The 22356-nt window shown below is 41.3% G+C and overlaps 1 protein-coding gene across 27 annotated transcripts in view; it reads left to right on the top strand.

The window, feature by feature from the left end:
• Positions 1–22356, top strand: part of NRXN3 (neurexin 3) — a 1220542-nt gene that overhangs the window by 102560 nt on the left and 1095626 nt on the right. For all 27 annotated transcript variants that reach the window (XM_082232019.1, XM_082232034.1, XM_082232025.1 and 24 more), the window contains exon 4: positions 7786–7815. In XM_082232019.1, the coding sequence (XP_082088145.1) occupies positions 7786–7815 (30 nt within the window). The remainder of the gene's footprint in view (positions 1–7785; positions 7816–22356) is intronic.

Raw genomic sequence — 22356 nt, 5'->3', positions numbered from 1 at the left:
ATGCACCTATTGGAAATGAAGCAGCATGACCACTTCAAAACCTTTGTAGGCTCAAATAGTATTGAAAGTGGGGTTGTGCATAACTGCCTCAATATCATGGTTAGCAGGAATCTTCATAAATGCACACTAAAAAGGATGTCCGGGGGGGGGGGCTTTAAAACCAGCTGAAACCCCCAGGATTCCAGCTTCTCTTCCTCTATTACCTTTACAGACTTTCTGTGGCTTTCCCCTAGGATAGTCCTGCTTCCTAGCTCTTGTTTCTGTTTGCCAAGTTACTGGTGCCAGAATGCTATGTCCTACTTCATAGGAACTGAAGAGCTGTCATTGCTGGGTCCAAATTGGCCTTCAGACTAGAGGAGCTCACCTGCTCATAGTAGATGCTAACAGCTGTGAACAAGTAATACACAGCTTGGCAGCTTGGTTGCTGTGTAGCTTTTCGCTGGGGATTTCTCAGGAGCCCTCTCTTAACCTTGCTGAAATGGATGGAGGTTGCACAGCACTGGTGGTTGTTGAAGTGTGCCCAGTATTTATGTTTTAGATTGCTGATCCTTTACACCAGCACAGCTTCTCATTCACTTAGGTCACCCTTATATGAACACTTGTATTCCCATCCCCCCATTTTCCTGCATTTATTGGTTTGGTAATGCCAGTACTTAAACAGTACAAGACAGAAAGATAATATATTGACACAAGTTCCAGCAAAATAACCAATTATACCTTAAAAGCCAGCTGAAAAGAGAGAATTGTGTCAAACTTTTGGTGAAGGAAAGAGAATCCTGGTGGAAAGTGTTCTGTAGTTATAGGAGCACCACCAAAAAGGTCTTGTCTTTTGAATATGCCCACCTACAATTCCATATGGATGCAGTGGAGCACAGGGCCTCTGTCAAGAGCAAGTCAGAAGTAAATCACATGGAGTTAACTCTTTCTAAGAAAAAACAACAACAACCAGGTTCTGCACAGGAATGTCAGGCCTGATAAGCACAGCTACTCTTCTTCGGTAGGTCCTGCCCCTATGAGGCAGTTGTGGCTCTATGAGGCCACCTTCCCACAGCTGCCTAAGTGCCCTCCTCTCCCAGGTTTCCCCCAAGTAATCTGAGACTGCGCCTGTGTGCCTGTCTCTGCTCCTCCTGCTTCATGCCTCTCCAGGTTTTGGGAGACCAGGAGGGAGGGGAGCTTGTCACGGTAAGAGGGGGAGGGACCACCTGATTCTTCACCAGCCTGAAACATTTCTGCCTCTTGGCCTCCCTCATCCCACTCTCCTGCTTCCACTTCTGGTTCTGGAATTCTCTCTGCCCCAGACTCCCCCTTCTCACCAAGCCGTGCTACCTCTTCAGCTTCCAACACCTCTTCCTCCTCCCAGTCTTCTCCCTCTGACCTCTGATCATCATCATCTCACCACCTACCCTGGCTTGGAGCCTTCTTCCTTTGGGAGTTCACCCCAGCTGGTTCCTCCCACTATTCCTCTGCGTCCAACCAGTCCTTAACAGCATCTATGGTCAATGTTACTGTACAGGGAGGTTCATATGGGAGCATGTGATCTCTGGGGTAACCTGATCCTAAGCTGCTTAGGGTGTGCATATAAACAGGCTTCTCCATGTGCATCATTACTTGTAAGAGGAACTGCATATGCAGACAGGTGATAACTCTGGTTCATAATTTTAAAATTCTACCCAATGGCTGTAGCTGTATAGCTGCTGCCCAGTCAAATGAAAGTAGCTTTCTATGTAGCCCATATTTCACCTCTAACCCCACCCCTCTTTCTAACGTTGACAGACTTACTTCTAAAATGGACACCTTGAACAGGAATGAAAGAGATGAAAAAGCACCAGTCACCTGTTGGGGAAGTGAGAGACTCTCACAATTTCTGCTGTCTCCCTGAACAAGTGGATGAGTGGTGTGACTAATAATTTCATCGGCACAATGCAGGGCCTCAATGTTGCTAGGTTGGGATTAGCAATGGGCTAATTCAAGCAGACAGCAGCTCACTGTGTGTGAGCATATCTAAATTGAAGCCATTCTTTCTAAAAGAGATCAATAACTTCATTAAAGCTTTCCTCTTATAGACTTAATTATAAATTCAAATGAATTCTTCCACTGTTCTAAATTTGAAAATTCAGCCATGTACATAATTAACGGTTTATTCCCATAATAAAATATTTTATTCATATTTACAAATGCTCTGTTTCTAGACCACTTATTTGGAAATCACATGTGAAATAACATGGAAGGAATGAAGGTTTAAAATCTGCACAGTTCTTCCAACTAGGTACATTCTTGCTATTTCCCATTATGTGTATCTTTGCACATGGTCAGAAGTGGGAGGTGCTCTAATTCATTCATAGTATTGGTTAGAATGAGATTTCACTTAAATTTAACAAAGGGAAGAGCCAGTTCCAGGACATGGCTGGCTACCATCTTGGATTTATTTGCACATGATCTCTTCTGCCCCCAAATGCTCAGAGCACAGTTCAAGATGGCAGCAATTTGATGAGGCATCCTCAAGAGTCAGTCAAGTAAGCTGTTCAGTTTTGAGGGCATTAGATGTAGCAATAATTGGAGAGTGGAATATTTTGCAATGAGCCCTTGATTACACATTCTTTGATATGTAAAGCTTCTTACTGGCACACATCTACCCACTCTTTAGTCATGCTATTTATCTAGTTCCTGTTTGTGGGAACTTCCATTTAAATGCCTCTACACATATGTGTTCCATTAAAACTTATTAAACAGAGCGCAGATTCAAAGTAACTTGAATCCTCTGCAGCCTTTCATACTCTTACCACATCAGCATGAAAGAATGCATGCAAATAATTCTTCTAGTCCATATATTACCCCTGAAAATCTCTTCCACTGACAGAGACTTAGTCCTAAGATGGGCATCTCAAGTGGAGATGGAAGAGGTGGCATAGCACAGCTGTTTTGTGTAATTGGATTGGAAATGGGCCTCAGGCTACAATATCTCTGCTTAGCTTCTGGCTAGCTGTACTGTTGGGGCCTGTAAGGAGCCCCTTGGCTACTGCATATGCCATTGATGTATTGGATGAGAATGACTGTTTTCTAGCCCAGCTACAGGTGTGCCCAGTGGTGAAGGATGGGTGGGCACTATGTATGCTGGAGGCTAACAACTCATCACATCCTGTCCAACAGAAACCCAAATCCTTTGAGAACCTCTCTCTCTTTGCATTGCATTCCTCTGTAATTCTTTCTTTCTTCGTAGTTCAGCTCCTTCTTTTAAAAGCTAGGAGTGTGCTTGCCCTTTAAAAAAAAAAGATAATCTGGTTTTTATATAGGTAACTCAGAGTTCAAGATTCCCAGTTATGGTTGGAAGTTAGCCCCATCTCTTGATAGAATCCAAAGCTAAGTGCCTGGTAGTGCTCTGAGGGATAAAGTCCAGTTCTTGCTGTGCTGTTAGTTTCGTTCTGTGATTCTTTCCTGCTGCCGTTCAAAGGTAGAAATGGTAGTCTTTGGGCCTAAATAGAACCATTCGTCTTCCAACACGCTAACAGAGTCTTTTTGTTCCAGCTGATACACACAAAAAACACCCCTCCACCCAGTTCAACATTGGCTGAGTACAACAGGACAAGCTATAATTAAGAAGAACAAAAAGACTCCATCGTCCTTCATGGCTTCAATCACTTGTCATTTTAAGCTGGTTTTTTTAAAAAAGAAAATGCACTTCTCTTACTTCTTTATGTTTAGTGGCTTTAATTTTCCTGCTCTGTAAGTGCTAAGAGCTTGAGCATAATTAAGCACGACAAAAAGGCTGCAGTTCCAAGGTTTCCATTGTAACTACCCCACCCTACCAAAGTGCCCCCTAATAAGTCCTCAGATATGAGGACCACTGCTTAATTGCATTGCTCTTTCATGTAATTGTACTCTGAAGCTACTTTTTAAAATGTCCTTACGGCTGCATGCAGATCCAAGGGTTGGCCCTTAAGCACTTTGTGCAATTAGTGACACTTAATTCTTTACTTTCATATAGAAAGTGGAACTGTACACTTCTGATTTTTATATACAGACAACTTTAACTCTTGAAAACGGTACTTGGAGATCTAGCGTGATTAAAATTAACCTTTTAAAAGATTATGCAATCATGTTGTACTTAAAACTCCAAAGTTTAGTTTTCTTTGCCCCCACAAATGTGACATTTGGTCTCAATAGATGCATCTGTTTTCAAGGATGTGGGCCAATGTTAACTTTGTGCTTTTCCTTAGTCTCTTATCCAAAGTAAAATTTAAAATGAATTGGCTGGGACTTCAGATGGATAACTGCCTACTTCAGGATCATTAGTTAAGAAGCTTCTTACAACAATTTTGCAGTTGTTATTCACTGTGTATAGAGATTTGTTGAGTTAACGGACCATTTCACATTTGGCATTCTGTATTGAGAAACAGGTTTCTAGTACAAAATACTTGAGAGCTGTGTTAGCTGTGATGAAGTGTTGCATTTGTTAAATTATTATGCAAGTCTCTAAAATTTATAGGGGACGCGGGTGGCCCTGTGGGTTAAACCACTGAGCCTAGGGCTTGCCAATCAGAAGGTCGGCGGTTCGAATCCCCGTGATGGGGTGAGCTCCCATTGCTCGGTCCCTGCTCCTGCCAACCTAGCAGTTCGAAATCACGTCAAAGTGCAAGTAGATAAATAGGTACTGCTCTGGCGGGAAGGTAAACGGCGTTTCCGTGTGCTGCTCTAGCTCGCCAGAAGCGGTTTAGTCATGCTGGCCACGTGACCCGGAAGCTGTACACCGGCTCCCTCGGCCAATAAAGCGAGATGAGCGCCGCAACCCCAGTCGGCCACAACTGGACCTAATGGTCAGGGGTCCCTTTACCTTTAACATTTATAGAAGCAACCTCTTAGGATGGACCCATAACTTTGCTGTAGGAAGGGGTGACATTTGTTGGTTGGTTTGTATGTTTACATATATTAAGCCCTAAAAGAAAGCAAATGTTTGTTGTGCTTATTTATTTTTAAAATTACCTTCTTTTTGCAAGAGTGCAGCATATTTCTAGCATGTAGAAGAGGGCATTTTGGTTCATTTGTTTTGAATTAAAACATTTCTACATAAACAATGTTTAGATTGTTTGCGTATGATTCTATAATTCTATGAACTGAGAACCCATTGATTTATAAAATATGTTTTTGTATTGTATGTGTATTTTTTACATGTCCTAACCCATGTCCTTCCATGTACAATCCTAACTTGTGAGCGGCTCTGTTCTCACCAAAGAAGAGCTATAATCAAGAGCAAACCTTAGCTATAGCTCATGTTTAGCAAGAAGAGTGCTTGATCACAAGTCCATAGCCTCAGGTGACACACTAAGCTAAACCTTCATTCAGCTCACTATGGCATAGCAGGAAAAAATGCCATGGAGGAGCAAAGCAGCTGAGCCCACAAGTTCACCTGCTGTTGATCATGTCAGAGTTTAGCTTAGCGTGCCAGGCAAGCCAGGGTCATGTGGGCAATGTTTGAGGGGACACGTTTGGAAATCAAATATTGCAGTTCTCCTTTCCTGTCAGAAGATAACTGCAGTTGATGCTGCTGCTGAATAATAACCAAACTTGGGTAAGCCCCTGTGTTAGTTGACTTACTATTCTACTTTTAACATTTCTGTGCTGCTTTTAAATTTTAATTTACTGGAAGGGTCCCAAGCATTATAAATACAGCACACTTTTCTTTTAATTGTGGACAACATATTATGAGTCATCCAAGTGCCAATCATCTCTAGAACCTAACATCTAGAAGGACCTAAATGTTTCTGCGGCACAAAAATACACACAAAAAAGTAGGATCTCTAGGCTCTGCTGGGAACCTTATTTCTTGGACCTATTGACTATACTGTTAGTGGCAGACAAACGTTAGCTCCCCATTTAATGCACATGGAGAGTAAGTCCTCCATGTAATGAGTACATAATGTGTAAAGCATAGGAAACTATTCTAATAATCATTAAAATACTTGAAAGTGCAACTGCAGTTGCAGATCAGCCGTTACTGATCCATTTCTTGTCAGGGACATTTCCTAAGAATGGAAAATTAGGTGGGGCAAGATAATGCCTTTTAGTTCTCCTACTGCTGTTGCTTTTCTACAGCTACTATTCCTCCTCCAGTGTGGTGTAGTGGTTAAGAGCGGTAGACTCGTAATCTGGTGAACCGGGTTCGCGTCTCCGTTCCTCCACATGCAGCTGCTGGGTGACCTTGGGCTAGTCACACTTCTCTGAAGTCTCTCAGCCTCACTCACCTCACAGAGTGTTTGTTGTTGGGGAGGAAGGGAAAGGAGAATGTTAGCCGCTTTGAGACTCCTTCGGGTAGTGATAAAGCGGGATATCAAATCCAAACTCCTCCTCCTCTTCTTCTTCTTCTTCTTCTTCTTCTTCTTCCTTAAGGAGAGTGAAAGGCGGATTATCAAATCCAAACTCCTCCTCCCCTCCTCCTCCTCCTCCATAGTTAGCAGTAGTAAAAATATACAACCTCAAGTCCAGGATAAGAACAAGTGATGCTTCAGTATTTCTGGAACTATGTAGATGTGGACTTGAGCCATTCCTCAAATGAAAGACTGCTGAGAATCCCGAATAGAGTCCAATGTCAAAATAGGATATAAATAAGAATAATACATTTTAAAAACTATGAAACTTGTAGCAAACTTCAATTACACATTGGTTTCTTGTTGCTTCAGCACTTCTTTTTCATGGGTAGGTTGTATGACATGCTTCAGCATATTCCAGGGCTTAAATTGCTTTTACAGCATTCATAAGAACTGAACAAACATATGTTTTTTTCTTCCTAGGCATCAGTGGCAGAAGGAACCATAAATTGAGTTGTGCAAGAATATCCCCAAATGAAATAAAAATGCAACATTCAATCATATCTATTCAAAACAAAAGCAAATAATAATAATAATTCAGGACATGTCTTAATCAAAAGAAATCTGTTGCATTTATTTATAGTAGAAGGAAGGGATGGGATTGTAAAACATGTGGCTTCTGATTCTGCCCCCCCAAATCCTTAGTAATCTTGAACATTTAAATATGTGTGTATATGCATATACATACTCGCACGGTTATTACAAATAGTAATCCCCTTCTCCGGTGGAGAGTTCTTTTGGATGAATATTTACTTTGGATGATCTGGATTTTAAATTTCTAAGGGTGAAGGAATAGAAAAAGATAAACAAATTACTAAAAACATGAAAACTACTGTTGATTGCAAAAAAATTCGACAGGTGCATCTGATATCTCCAAACTCTTAAGATACTGCCCATACAAATTCTGAAGAAAAGTGGCAGCTACATGAGTATAGCTGTGTGCGTGTGTTGTGGTGGAGCTTGTGTGTGTACGCTTGTGTATACCCGAAATGAAAACCAGAGATATGCAAAGGATTTGTGGTTAATGGTGGTTTGTAAGACCTTTATCAGGAGTAAGGATTAGCTTTTTGACATGTTTTGTAAAATGAGAGTGAAAGCCTGCAAACCAAGTGTCTGACGCTGACATCTGACTAAGAACACACTCCTTCCATTAAAATCTGTGGATGTTTTCTCACTGACATCAATGGAATCTTTTCTCTGCAGCCCAAGCTTTCCCCTTTAATATGGAAAGTTGTGGTGTGTGTTTGTGTGCATGCATGCACATGCAATTTCATGCATGGAGCACAGTATCCATACTTCCTCATCAAGTATGTGGTGATTGCCAATACTATTGGGCTATATAAATGATAGACACATGCATCTTCCTATATTTGTCTTTCTCCTTTTCTACTACCTTTCTCACTTCCTTTCTTTCTCTTTCTCAAAGGCCTTTCACACCTGATGATGGGTGAACAAGGTAAGTCTTTTCTTTCCTGCTTTTGGCAGTGCCTGACTGTGGCCACAATGACCCATGCTTCTTTCTAGTCCTGGCTTGGCTTGCATAAGCCCATATCCCCAAAGCAGCCCAACTGCTTTGTTTCCCCCCCCTCTTGCCTTTCCATCACTCACTTGCCAAACTTTGGGCTGTGCAACCAATGCTCAAGAGCAGCCTCCCTGTCCCCCACAGCCTGGGCACTTCTAGATGTTTGGGACTCCAGCTCCTATCTGCCCCAGCAACTGTGGGCAGGATCCGTGGGAGCTGTAATCTAAAATATCTGGAGGACCTCAGACTGGAAAAAAAACTGTATAATTCTGGGAAGTTTGAAGTCAGGTGTTCTGACAATGAATTGAAGTGCTGAAAGGGAAATTAAGAGAACTGCAAACATGCTCCTTCTCTTCATATACTCACCAGCCTTTGTTTTGAAATCTGACACAGTTTCTTTACCTGTTTGGTAAACATGGCCTTCAGAATTTCACTTCCCATTTCAGGGGAAATGTTCTGCAAGAACATACTTAACAGGTTTCACAAAATGACCCTAGATCCTTGAAGACAATTTAGAGCTTATGGTATTTTTGTTTCCAACCTGCAGCTTATGGTATTCAAATACGTTCAGAACGCATTGTTCCAACAAATGAAGTTTGGTATAACCCAGGGCTGGATCAGAAGCCTTGTTTTCGTCGTTTGGGCCAGATGTTATTGTGCATTGATTGAATTTGGCAGAGGGAGCTTATTGGCCTCATGCTGGGCAGAAAGTAATGGTGTAAAGTTTGGACAAAAGCAAGCAAACATTCAGGAATTAGGTACGGAAGAGAGAGGATTTGATGCAGCTGTGGCATGATCTGCCTCTAGATATGGCAGAGATGCTGGATTCACACCCTCCATTTCAGCGAACAACAAGCAAATATTGAATGGGTCAGCTGAGGAAAGTGGTTCCTTGTTCAGAAGGGTGGGTCCATAAAGTTTTTGGTCCCAGGTACTATAACTCAGTGTAACTGAGGAATCATCTGAACCTTCAAATCAAGAGTTCTCTTTCAGTCCACATGTGTAAGGTATACTCTTCCTCTGCTGATTCAGGCCAAGCAGCTGAGGCCCCTCTAGTCAGGAAGCAAGGAGCTGAATTGGGATGGCAGCAGTAGGAGGCAAGTCAGAGCTATAAAGCTATCCTGGAACATAATTGTTCCTCTTTTGCTACATTGGCACAAAGAGAGATGTATCCTTTTGCAGCCACTACAAAATCCTTGCCCTAAGATGTGGCACAGAGCAATCCAGTTCTACTTGCCAAGCAACCCCCTTTATTGAACATCTTGTTAGGTGAGGCTAGCACAGACTGCCACTGGTCTTCCTGCTGGGTCTGAAAAGAGCCCCGTAGGATGAAATGAGAAAGGGGTCAAAAGGCTCTTTGCTACAGTAGTAAGGCACAAACATGAAATGCTAACGTGTGCTGCTTTGCCAGATCACCCTTCTGTTAGCCAGATTGTTGTTGTGGTTGCATCTTTCTGCTAAAGCCATTGCCAAACAGGTAATGGAGAACTGAATTTTGCCCAGCTAATTTAGAATACTGCTGAAATTATATCTGACCAGTGAAAGTTCTCTGGTTAAAGTAAAAGTAAAAATCTTAAACCATAAGCTTGAAGACCAATGCAGAGTAATGCCACTGAGCAGTTATTTGAAATTCAGGTACATTTCCAAAGGGCCAAACTACATGTACATAATTGTATAGTTTTGCCTTTGAGTGAAGTTCCTGCCCCTTAAATTGCCAGGGAAGCAAAATCTGGATCAGGACCCTTGCAGGGGTGGTGGTGGTGGTAGGGAGGCTTTGACCTTTTGCCCTACACTGCACCTTCAGTGTGAATGTATTGACCCCTCCCCAAGGAAAATTGCAGATGTTTCTGGAACCAGTTTGAGATTGTAGCAGGGGCCAAACGACTAATGCCCTCCATTGCACATGCTAGGGTCCGGATCCAGATCAGGCTCCTCATTCTCACAGTTTGTGGAAACCAAAGGTGGAACAATACAGTTAAGGTCCAGTGGAGTCTGCCCCTAAGTTTTAAGATGGTGGAGCAGCCTGGGTGTCTGCCAGGAAGCTTAGTGGACCCAATCTCAGTTCCTGATCTGTCACTGCTATTGTTGCATTAAGAGCCTCTCTTCCTTCTCTCTTTTTATTCTGAGTACTTGGCTGGGTTCCAAGGAGCTCTTCACTTGTCTCTTTACCCCTGCTTCATTTTTCAGCTGGTCTGTAGCCAGGTATGGTAAGCTACTGTAGAGTAAATACTGCAGTTGACAAGTCCCAACTGCAACACTCGGGTGTAAAGGGACTGTGATAGCAGGTTCTTCGGGAACCATGAAAAGCTCATGTTATACCAGCCAGATTCTTGAAAAGGCATTACATTGTGGAGTGTGCATCTGTCAAAGCAAGTGGTGAAATGCCTGCTTTATACAATTTGAGTCACTGGCCCATAGGTTTCAAGCTGCTGCCCATTCAGTTTGAAGACTTGTGACTTCAGCCTGCCTTTGATAAATGACAGTGGTTTCTTCATCCTGCTTCCCCTTGCCTGGTGTCTATACTAGGAACCAATGACCTCTGGCATTTCTTCCCATCACATTCCTGTACCTATCTCATTGTGTCAAGTAACTGGCTGTATTTTTCTTTCCAGCTAATTCTCTCCACTGTTCCATCCCGATGAATATTTATATAGTGTGTATAAAATCCTAACGTACCTGTGTGACTCAATAAATACATATTGTATTCAGTGGCAATATAATATAGAGAAACAACGTGTGTGTTTGTGTATCTGGAACAACTGCACAATCTTATTTATCCTACACCACTATTGGTAGGTGGAAAATATTGGGCCAATATATTTCCACAGGAGAAACCCCTCCCTTTGCCCCATGTGTTAACCTTTGTTTTCCTTGTAGTTTTGGTTTTGATGTGGTGTGCTGTGCGTTGCTGATATGCTGCTATTGCATGCACAACCTGCCTTTCTCCATGTAAATTTGGAGCTAAAGTGCTTAAATAGTTACCTACTTATCTGTTTTGTGTGGTTTGCTATTCCCTCTTCTTAAAAAGTGTGCTTTGGGTGCATTTTTCTCCCTTTTGTGCTGTGTTCATATGCTTATTTTCATGTTGTCTGTTGGTGATGTGCACAGTGATCTAATTTTAATTTTTGTTATTTTCTTTAAATCCTCCTTCCTGCTCTTTTCTCTCGCCTTCCCCCCTCGGTGGACACTTCTCCGTACCTGTGCTTATGTGGACATACAACTTCATACCTTATAGGTAGAAGTAAAGGTAGAGATCATTTTCTTTTAAAAAGAATGGCTCTGATTGTTTATATGCTTGTAAAATGTTTGTGTGTCATCTTTTAAAAATCTGTGTGGTCCATACTAATGCTTTTATTTAAAAAGAAAACGATTTTGCTGAATCATCTGTTGTGATAACCCCTAAGAAAAGATGTTTTGGGTTGTGGTCTGTCCTGTGACATTTGGAAATGCACAGGCTGCTATGTGGGTTTGATCAACACAGGAAACAGTCTGATGGCATGGGACAACTAGTTGCCACTGTTGTTTCTGGCACTTGGATCTCAAGTGCCATCTTTGGAACTTCAGGGACGCGGAGCCTGCAGCCCTCCAGATGAACTCCAGCTCCCATCAGCCCTGCCCAGCATGTCCAGTGGCCAGGGATGATGGGAGTTGTAGTCCAACAGGATATGGCCCTTTATCCTTGTATCACAGCACCAGTAAATGAAACCAGCACCAGGTAGGCAGCCTTCATACTTAGTAGGTCTATTAATAAAATAGCTGGGGCCTGCCATCTTGAGTTTGTGGGCGTTGTATTGGTGCAATTATGTCCAAACATGGAATCAGCTGGATGTGGGTGGATCATGGCACAACGCATATTCACTTTATGGAGCAACAGTCTTCTGCTCAGAAAAAAAGATATAGAAATGATAATGAAACTTAAAATGAAGAAAACATACTCCAATGTATCTGAAGTGGCCATTGTTATTCAAAATGATTGGAAGAGCACCATACTTGGGTAGTCTTAACAGGGTAAAAATCCACTCTTCAAAAGAGAGGCGTTTTCTCTTTTATGCATGTCTCATTAAGACACATCAGCAGGCAGGAGAAGTTTGTGGCTGTTAAAAAAGGCAGAATCACTTTGTGTCCACTGTGGGTCTTTTGTTGGGGGTGTTTGAGGAAGAAGGAGAACCTGAGAAACTCATTCAAGTTAAATCAAATTATTGTGTGTGAGTGTTTTTTCCATTGTTTCCCAATAAATATTTTGCTTGGAAATACAATGTGTTTTGCCATTATGGTATACAGAGCTCTTGGAATCAAATGAACTTTGGACTCAGTTCAGTTGCTTAACTGGTCAACATCCACCACACTGCTTAATTAAATATATGATGTAATAGTTTCATATGGAGGCCAAGTTCATTCATGCACCCAGTTTGTGCGATTCTTCCTCCTCCTCTAAAATAAAATAAAAATAAAATAAAAAGGGGTTGATAATGGAAATAGGTGTGCATGAAAAATGGCCCCCATGTGGAATGCCTATGTAACATGTTGTCTTCCTCATGGTAGGAAAAGGCACATGCCTGATTCCCCTGCAATCACTGGCTTGGTTTGCGTGTCATGGTATGCCAAATAATGCTTTACTGAGAATGTTCTGTATCCTGGAGTGAAGCTTGCACCCACTTTGCTCCTCCCTGGACTTCTTAGCTCAGCTTGAGCTGCAGCTAAGCCTATGTTCGACGTTGCATGTCATCTGAGCCCAGAATTGTGGTTAAGGTCTGTATTCCCTTAACCATGGCCTGTAGCAAAGAACAAACCTAAGCTACAGATTGTGGTTGAGGAAGAGAGAGCTTAGCCATGAACCTTGGTTTGGATGACACACTTAGCCAACTTTTGGCTCAGCTGCTGTCTTGCACTGAGCTAAAAAAGTCCAGGGAGGGGGAGCAAAGCAGCTGTGATGTGTAGTGTTAAACGAAAAGTGGATTTGTTCTAAAGCATTTATTCCATATATGGATTTTGTCATTTGACTGTTGCAATGCCTTGCAGTCATGCATGACATCTGGAATTGAACGAGACACCAAATCCAGGAACTGCTGGGTGGACTTGAGCTTGTTCTGCAGTGGCTGTTCTTTCTTGAGGAATAAAGAGGAGGATGAGAATTAAAGAACCATTACTTAGAGTGTATTTTCTAGCCTCACTAAATAAATGATGGCCAAATAGATAATAAATAACCTCCTTCTAATTTGCTATTGAGCTTGAGTTAATGTCTAGTCACATTCTACCGTATCATTTGTTCTGTAGACAGCCTTTAGATAAGGAAATTATAATTGACCTTCCTGTTGCATTCCACTATAAATTTCCTCACTCCTACCATGCTTTTTTGGGTGTTGGTTTTTATGATCTTTCTTGGTTTGACCACACATTGGTTTCTTTTCTCTTCGCACACTGCAGTAAATCCATGACTCCACTTGCACACACATGTGCAATAGAATGTGGGAAGCCATAAAAGAAAACATGTCAATCTCGCCCCCCCCACCTCTCCAGTTAATGTCATTGATTTCACTTTGTTAGGTCAGCCTTCGGATTCTTCCTTTTAATGTGAGAAGCCAGGAGCTGCTGTGTTGCAATGGCAAATTCTGTGTGCACACCTACATTGAAAGCCCATTTAAAGCATGCTGCTTCCCTAAGGAACCATGGGAACTGTAATGTATCCCTTATGAAATTACATTTACCAGCACCCTTGACAAAATTTCAATTCCCAGGATTCTTAGGGAAAGTTATCAGCTTCACGTAGCCAAAGAATGTGAGCTGTGAAGTTTAATTTTTATCTTAGCTATAAACTTACTTGGTAAACATGCAGTCTTGGTTCACTTACAATCTGAGGATAATAATAAGCCAATAGGAAGCTGGCTTATATTAAGCCACACTTTTTATCCACCCAGCCTGGTATTATCTACTCTGACTGGCCATTTCTGCCTCAGACAGGGTCTCCCCCAACACATGCTACTAGTTCCTTCTAACTGGAGATGCCATGGATTTAATAGGGAACTTTCAGCAAAGAAAGCATGTGACCAAAAGCATGGTCCCAACTCTCAGCAACTGGCTTTTCCAAGGCTGGATGTTAGGAACACTGCTGTAATACACATGGACTACTTCTGAACGCTCTAAAGTGCTATGTAAATGTGAACTGTTCTTAGGATTTCACTTCTTTTTATTCATGTGGAGTTCTAAGAGTCTGTGAGTGAAATCTAAAGACAACTTAACAGGTGCATTAAAAGTCAAATTGAAATCAATGATACTTAAATATCTTATTGATTTTGGTGAGAGCTTAAGCACAGCTAGACTTTGCTGTGGCATGCCATTTCAACCCCTTGCAGAGAACTGCATAACATGATGCACAGGCTGACATACTCTAGATTGTGCAATGCTTGGTACACAACATGTGCTATGTATAGGGTTATTCATGTATTATTAGCATTTTTCACCCACCTCTTTACTTCACAAAATTGCATATTTTCTCGGGCTTTTCTGTACCTGAACAGATGATCTGGAATTGGTTTTTCCCCCTATGTGGATTGAACGCTGCTACGTATTATTTAGGTGGATGCAAGAGGGACATTTTAAAAAGGCATATACTTAAATTTTTAAGGTAGGAATACAGCAGATACACACTTTACAAGTATGTGCATCATGCAGGTACCCTTGTTAGAAAGCCAAGACTGGTCGCAGGTGGGGATGACTGATGACTCAGTCTGTTTCTGGACCGTTTTGGTCAGTTTTGCATGTGTTCATTCCACTCTGAATCTGCGTTTGTTTTGAAGTACGACCATTTTTATTTAAATAATATTTTATTTCAGTTGGTTGTATCCAGAGTAGCACTAAGTGAACGTTCTGTCAGTGCAACAATGTCTGGTTGGGGAGTGGAGTGTTCTCCTCTCCCCACCCTATGCATTGCCTAAATCTGTTCTAGGGTTTCCCATAACTCCCTGGTGCAGATTGTGGGGGTTCCATTGTGGAAATGGAAATCTTTGTGCTATTGGGACACATTGGATGAATACTACCCCATGTATGCATTTCTAAACATATACCATATTTTTTCATGTATAAGACGCCCCCATGTATAATATGCCCCCTACTTTGGGGGACTCCAATTTAAGAAAATATGCATATGCACTATCCGTGTATAAGACCCCCTCCCCGATTTCAAACCTTATTTTAGAGTAAAAACCCTAGTCTTATACACGGAAAAGTACGGCATTGCCCTGAAGTGCTTGTTATTAACAAAATTTTGTAATTTTGGAACTGAGAACTGTATCACACAATTTTAGAGAAGTATGAAAACTGAAGAATAATTATGTGTAGAAGTCTGCAGTCCTAACCCCACTTACCTAGAAATAAGATCCATTAATCCCAATAGGGCTTACTTCTGAGTAGACATGGTAAGGATTATGCTTTTAGTCTGGGAAGTGCAAACTGGGTCAGTTTGCTTAAAAATGCAGACCAGACGAAATTTCCATATATCCCTTGCTGTCGTTTTCTGTTAAAAGTACACTTGGTGGCTAATCTGGATTCTGTACTATAGCATGAAACAGCACACAATTTACACAAACAACTGGAATGATTAGAAATTAGGTAGATCCCCCCTCTTTTTTGTGCCTAGTTTTCAGTGATGTGCAGAAATGTATAATATACACATTGAGGCTGTTTGCCTTTTTTACATTGTAGATGAGTTTGAAAGCAGAGTAAGATATATAATGTAATATGCGGTAGAGAGAACTGAAGCCTGTAGCATTATGCATTGTGTGTGTGTGTGTGTGTGTGTGTGTGTATAAAACAATGATAATACTTTGTGGCTGCAATGATCTTAAGCACTATTTCTTGGAAGGACGTTCCGTTTACATCACTGGGATTTATTCTAGGTAGAGAAAAAAGGTGAAAAGTGCTGAATGGCAGGTGACAAGGGGAAAATTACTGACTTCTTTTTGCATGCTTAAATAATTAGTGGCATTTAAATGAGTTATGTGCAACATATTTTTCCATTTCTCTTTGCCAGCAACACCACTAGGATTTAAAAGCCTTGTGAATAAGATCAGCTTAGTAGCCAAGGGTTTATGCAAATATTTAAGCAAGCCATCAGTGACTAATTATTTTTAAAAAAATTGCACTCTAATAGAATCTAATTATAAGGGGAGAAGGCACCATTACATCTACATTGCCAGCCTTGGCCATTATTCTTAAAATGTTAGTTTGTCCTATAAAATGGACGCAGTGCACTTTTTGTTCTCTGAAAAATTGTTTTGAAACACTCTGGCATTTCCCATCCTTTTCTTTCTTTCTTTATTTAAAGAAAACATGTTTAAAAACCCCCACAGTTTTGTGTGTGAATAAGATGGTATTTCAGATGAATTGCTTTCTTTTAGTTGTGTCTTTTTTTACACACACACACAAAATCCCCAGGTTTTACTTCTGAGAATCAGCTAATCCATGAACTCTAAATGAAAAAAATCAGGTTGTGAAAGAGGCTTATTTGAAATTGTTACATAGATGTTACCTAACACCTGAAATACTATCAGGCATTTGGGTTATTTTCTAATGGTTGGAATATCCGTATACAATGGGAGCTTTTCTGAATATGATGGGCTTGCCTGTGTGCTCTCTCTTTCTCTCTCCTGTTGATTTGTGTGTTGGTTAGATGCAATCAATATGTACATATTATGGCCCTTTAGCACTCTGACTCAGTTATGTAGATGAAAGCTTCCTAGGTAATCTTAAGAGAACTGGAAATAGTTAGACTCTACCTGCAAAGGTGGCAGCATTTTGTGGGGTGAGAGCCTTAGCCTGGCAGAAGCAATTATTTATTTTATTTTTATTTATGAAATTTATATACTGCCCTTCATCTGAAGAGGGCACAAGGAGAAGGGGACGACATAGGACCAGATGGTTGGACAGTGTTCTTGAAGCTACTAACATGAATTTGACCAAACTGCGGGAGGCAGTGGAAGACAGGAGTGCCTGGCGTGCTCTGGTCCATGGGGACACGAAGAGTCGGACACGACTAAACAACTAAACAACAACAACTTTATCTGAAAATTTCAGGGTGGTTCACAACATAACAATGTAGGATAAAAGCAGAAAATAAATAGTTAAAACAAAAACAAAACAATAACAATAACACCTCTCCCACAAACATATTTTAAAGGCCATAGAATATTTATCAGCCAAAGACCTGGTTTGTTTTCCCCTGGATGTTTTCCCCTGGTGCCTAAAGGTGTATCATGAAGACGCCAGGCGAACCTCCCTGGAGAGACCTCTTGTGGAGAAGGCACATGAAGAAGGGCCTCAGTTGATGATCATGGTCAGGGTCAGTTTACAGTGGTGCCCCGCAAGACGAATGCCTCGCAAGACGAAAAACTCGCTAGACGAAAGGGTTTTGCGTTTTTTGAGTCGCTTCGCAAGACGAATTTCCCTATGGGCTTGCAAGTTTGTTTCCTTTTTCTTAAAGCCGCTAAGCCGTTAATAGCTGCTAAGCCGTTAATAGCCGCTAAGCCGCTAAGCCGCTAAGCCATTAATAGCCGCTAAGCCGCTAATAGCCGTGCTTCGCAAGACGAAAAAACCGCAAGACGAAGAGACTCGTGGAACGGATTAATTTCGTCTTGCGAGGCACCACTGTATATGGGGAGAAGCGGTCCTTGAGGTATTGTGGTCCTGAGCCTATTAAAGAGATGCAGAAGTTGTCAGAAACAGTGACATTCACATACCGTATAAAATTATTGCACAGGTGAGGAGTTTGTTTCAATGTTACTGATCTCCATTTAGCTTGTATTATGTCTAGTAATAAAGAAATTGTAAAGCATTTTTTCAGTTTGTTAGAGCACCAGGGAGAATTTCTTCGACTCTCAGCATAAGTTTAGGAGACATTGCCTAAATATGAAGGTGTGTCATGAAATGGAAGAACCTAATGCTTACGCTCTTCTTTGCCTGGCTCACCTTCTGTGTGACAAGCAAGGAACCAGCAGGGTGGCTCAGTTCATACTGCATATGGGAGTAGCTTATATAGGAAAACGTGTGGGATCATTTTCCATATATGATGACAAATGGGACTTTTGCTTAGGTTGACAGTTTTCCCCGGAGGGAAAGGTAAACTTGCACCACTTAACATTTTCAACATGTTAGGCGATATGTACTCAAAAGAAGAAATAACAAGCTGCCTATATTTCAAATCATAGGACAAATCACCATCTAATGAATTATAACCAAGATAGAACAGGTGTAATTGTCTTCTTCCTCTCATAATTATTTACCTCTGCTTTGGATCCTGACAACCAAGAAGCTCATGGAAAGGGACTGTCCAGTTTCCTCAGCTCCCAAATATTCTGTGTGGAGGGATACTGCATGTGGGGCAACTGGCAGAAGGAAATTCATTCTCTCACAAATCAAGTAGAGCACCTTATGCAGTGGCCATTGGTGTTAGACCATCTTTGTTTGTTAACCAGAGTTAGAATTGCTGTTATTTAATTTTCTGGATAGTGAGATAGATAGATAGATAGATAGATAGATAGATAGATAGATAGATAGATAGGCGTGTGTGTGTAATCCCAGTCCAATACTATATTGAACTGTTGAATTTTAATGAAAAGTAAGTAATTTTTATGAAAAGTAAGTAATTTTTATGAAAAGTAAGTAATTTTTATGAAAAGTAAGTAATTTTAATGAAAAGTAAGTAATTTTTATGAAAAGTAAGTAATTTTAATGAAAAGTAAGTAATTTTTATGAAAAGTAAGTAATTTTTATGAAAAGTAAGTAATTTTTATGAAAAGTAAGTAATTTTAATGAAAAGTAAGTAAAGTAATTTTATGAATTTTATGAAAAGTAAGTTGAGCTAAGACATAGTTCGGTGGGGCTTTTTTTTTTTAAGCAGGCAAAGTACATAATATTTAATAATGTAGTTGGAAAGAGGGGCACTCTTAATCTCAGGGTAAAATATATTTTTCTTCATGTGTTGAGGTATTCTCTATAAAATGTGTGAGTGAAGAGTGCATAACAACGTGTTAGGGATTATACCGACGAGTAATTTGAGCGAGCACAGCGTTAATGTCTGTTAAAACTGCTCCTTTTTATATGTGAATAAGCATCTGACTCTGGCTTGGTTTTAATTTTCATTAAGAAGAATGATTCCTCTGGGAGTTGCAGACATTATGGCTGCATTGTGTGCAAACAGAAGCAGAAATATTGTTCTCTGATGTATTACTGTAGTGTATTGTTTTTGATGGGGCTCAGGTTTCACTCTGCTCAAAGTGAATATTTAATTGACATGACTGAAAAGCGCTCTCTCTCTCTCTCTCATTTGAAGCATTCAGTGGTGTGTAGAGATGTGGAAGTAGAGAACCAGGCCATATGTTTTGTAAAAGCTGGGCTAATAGCACTTCTGATGGATGTCTGATTTTTAAAGTGCTGTATCTTTCATTAAAATTTACATGTAAAGTAAGGGCAAGCCCAGTGACATGAAAGCTAATGCAACTTGCCGATCTTGACATAATAACAATCAGAAGAAAATGGAGATCCCAGATGGCAGCTTGGCCTTTGCCATCCTTTTAATAAGCTACTAACTGCTAATTATTGCACTCTTTTGGGCAATTTAATTTACTGTTGACTCTTAAAGAGACACTGCTCCTTTTCCTGCCACACAGCTATTGCTTTCCGTAAAAGGTTTTAAGTGCTTGCATGTGCCTGTGCTTCTCTTAGACTGGGGGGCTTTTCAGTGGACAGGAGCTTAGTTAATATGTGTAGTTTTTATAAACACCCACTTTTAATTCATTTTTGTATGCCTGTTTTTCACTGTTCATTTGGCATGCTTGAGGAATTGGTGAATTTTGATTAAAACGAGCTTGTTTTGCATCTTTTGGATGTGTGTGGATTGAAATGTAGTTAATCCATTGGCTTTTGCAGTTCCCAAATGTCCCAGCATTTCAAAATAGGTATCAAAATGCATTGAAAGATGCATATTTGAACAAGGTGAAAGCATTTACCACAAAAATATTTAAATGACAATCTTTGCAGATTTGCATTAAAAATGGCAGATTTATGCTGAAATGGGGTGGAATGGGTGTATTTCAATTTCCCCTTATTTAGTGCTTCTTTGTCTGCTGCTTTTCCTTCCAAAAGGAAGCCCAAAGCAGCAAACATCACCATACGAGAGCGAATAGAATAATTTCACATGGCCAGTGCCCAGTCAACAACCTTGCAACTCTGTTTTGAACTAATATCAGTTTCTGAACCATTTCCAAAGGCAGGTGCATGCACAACATATTTATGCAACAGAGCATGGATAGAACTAAGGCTGGCCAGATATATACTCTTTGTACACCACCCCTCTGCATGTCTCTTGGTGCTCCTTGCCAAGGAGCCAAATGGTTTGGAGCATCTACATAATGGATAATAACCAATGGGCTGCATAGAAATGAACTAGGGATGCCAGGGTATGTGCAGAAGTGAGGGATTATTTGCAGGGGTAACTGCAAACTGGATTATGGTGATGTAGATACTTTTCAGAATTTACAAGCACATTTGTAGAAGACAAAGCTGCTGGCTGGAACTATTCACTGTTTTCTTGATGGCTTGGTAAGACTTCCATTTCAAAAGATAAACACACACACACACACACACACACAATATTGAACTTTTTAACCCCCCATTTTTGTGGGACTGTTCATCTCTTGTGAAAGTGATGCGCCACGACATACTGTCATTCCCAGCACTGGTGGATTTAGGGCAGTGTGACTGGTTCTGCTGCACTGGGTGGTGAGTCTAGCAGGCATCAAAAGGTGCTGCAACTGTGACATCATGAATTGAGTGGAACAGAAGGCAAAAGGTGGCGGGGTGCCAAATTTTGGCCTCCCTCAGGGCACCACAGAAATTTGAAAGACCAAAGTGCATCCCTGTTCCCAGGGACATTTTCCAGGCTATTTTCAAGGGCCATTGGCAAATAGGGAAAACCAAGAATGCGGCTGATAAAGATGGTATGTTATGATGTAGAATTTTTTCCGTGGGGCTTTCTATCCAAAATTACAAAGGGGATACTGCAGGGCTGTTTTGCATGCAGACTGGCTGCTGCCGCCAGGTAGTGTGGGAACATAGGAATGTATTACTTGTGGGTAGGGCATTTCCATATCGACTGCAGAGAGCAGGGCTTCCTATTTAGCTCCACCTCCAGTAGTAACCTCCTGCCAACCTAGCAGTTCGAAAGCACATAAAAAGTGCAAGTAGATAAATAGGTACCGCTCCAGTGGGAATGTAAACGGCATTTCCGTGTTTTGCTCTGATTTGCCAGAAGCGGCTTAGTCATGCTGGCCACATGACCCGGAAGCTGTACGCCAGCTCCCTTGGCCAATAAAGCGAGATGAGCACCGCAACCCCAGAATCGGCCACGGCTGGACCTAATGGTCAGGTGTCCCTTTACCTTTTACCAATAGTAACACCATATGGTTCTGGAGGAGACTCTTGAAAGTCCCATGGACTGCAGGAAGATCAAACCTATCCATTCTGAAGGAAATCAGCCCTGAGTGCTCACTGGAAGTACAGATCCTGAAGCTGAGGCTTCAATACTTTGGCCACCTCATGAGAAGAGAAGACTCCCTGGAAAAGACCCTGGTGCTGGGAAAGATTGAGGGCACAAGGAGCAGGGGATGATAGAGGACAAGATGGTTGGACAGTGTTCTTGAAGCTACTAACATGAGTTTGACCAAACTGCGGGAGGCAGTGGAAGACAGGAGTGCCTGGCTTGCTCTGGTCCATGGGGTCACAAAGAGTTGGACATGACTAAACGACTAAACAACAACCAAAAGTAACAGTTTTGATCATGGGTGTCTACAGAGAAAATCCATTGCATAAGCACATGCTTGCCTGCAGGTGGTGCCACACAGTCAGGGCACCTGGTTGCATGTTTCTCCCGGTCACTCAGTGCTCTTACCTGTGAGCAGGTGCTTGGATGTTAAGATATTTCTGCAGGCAGCTGTGCATAACATGCAGCTGTTGAAGGAAGGGATTGATTTGCCAGAGGAGGGCTAAATGTGTCACTCCACTCCACAGTCAACACGGAAATGCCCTACATGAAAGTAACACCTGAATAGGGCTGAAGTCATGATGTGCAAAGATCAGCTGTTGTATACGTTGAGAGTCAAAGCACGAGAGGCTCAGTTTGTTGTGAAAGCAGTCCCCCACCCCCACCCCAGCTCCCAAAATGGCTGCAGTCAGAAGGTGATGCCCAATGGTCTGTTTAATTATATTTGTTAAGTGATGAGTGGACAAGTCATCCGTAATGGAAAGTTAGTTTGACTTAAATGTTTTCTTACTCGTCTTGCTCGTTTTGTTGTTATTAAGGGCGTGAAACTCAGGGAGGGAAAATTTACATTTAAAGTATGTCATTTTAAAAAAGATTGGTCGTTCATCTTTAATTGTTGAAAGCTGCAATCAAAAAGAGGCCAGTGCAGAGTGAGGTTTTGCATT

The sequence above is a fragment of the Podarcis vaucheri genome, assembly GCF_965113315.1.
Source record: "Podarcis vaucheri genome assembly, chromosome: 1".
Taxonomy (NCBI): Eukaryota; Metazoa; Chordata; class Lepidosauria; order Squamata; family Lacertidae; genus Podarcis; species Podarcis vaucheri.
The sequence above is the reverse complement of the archived record's forward strand: the minus strand, read 5'-3'. Positions and strand labels throughout refer to the sequence as shown.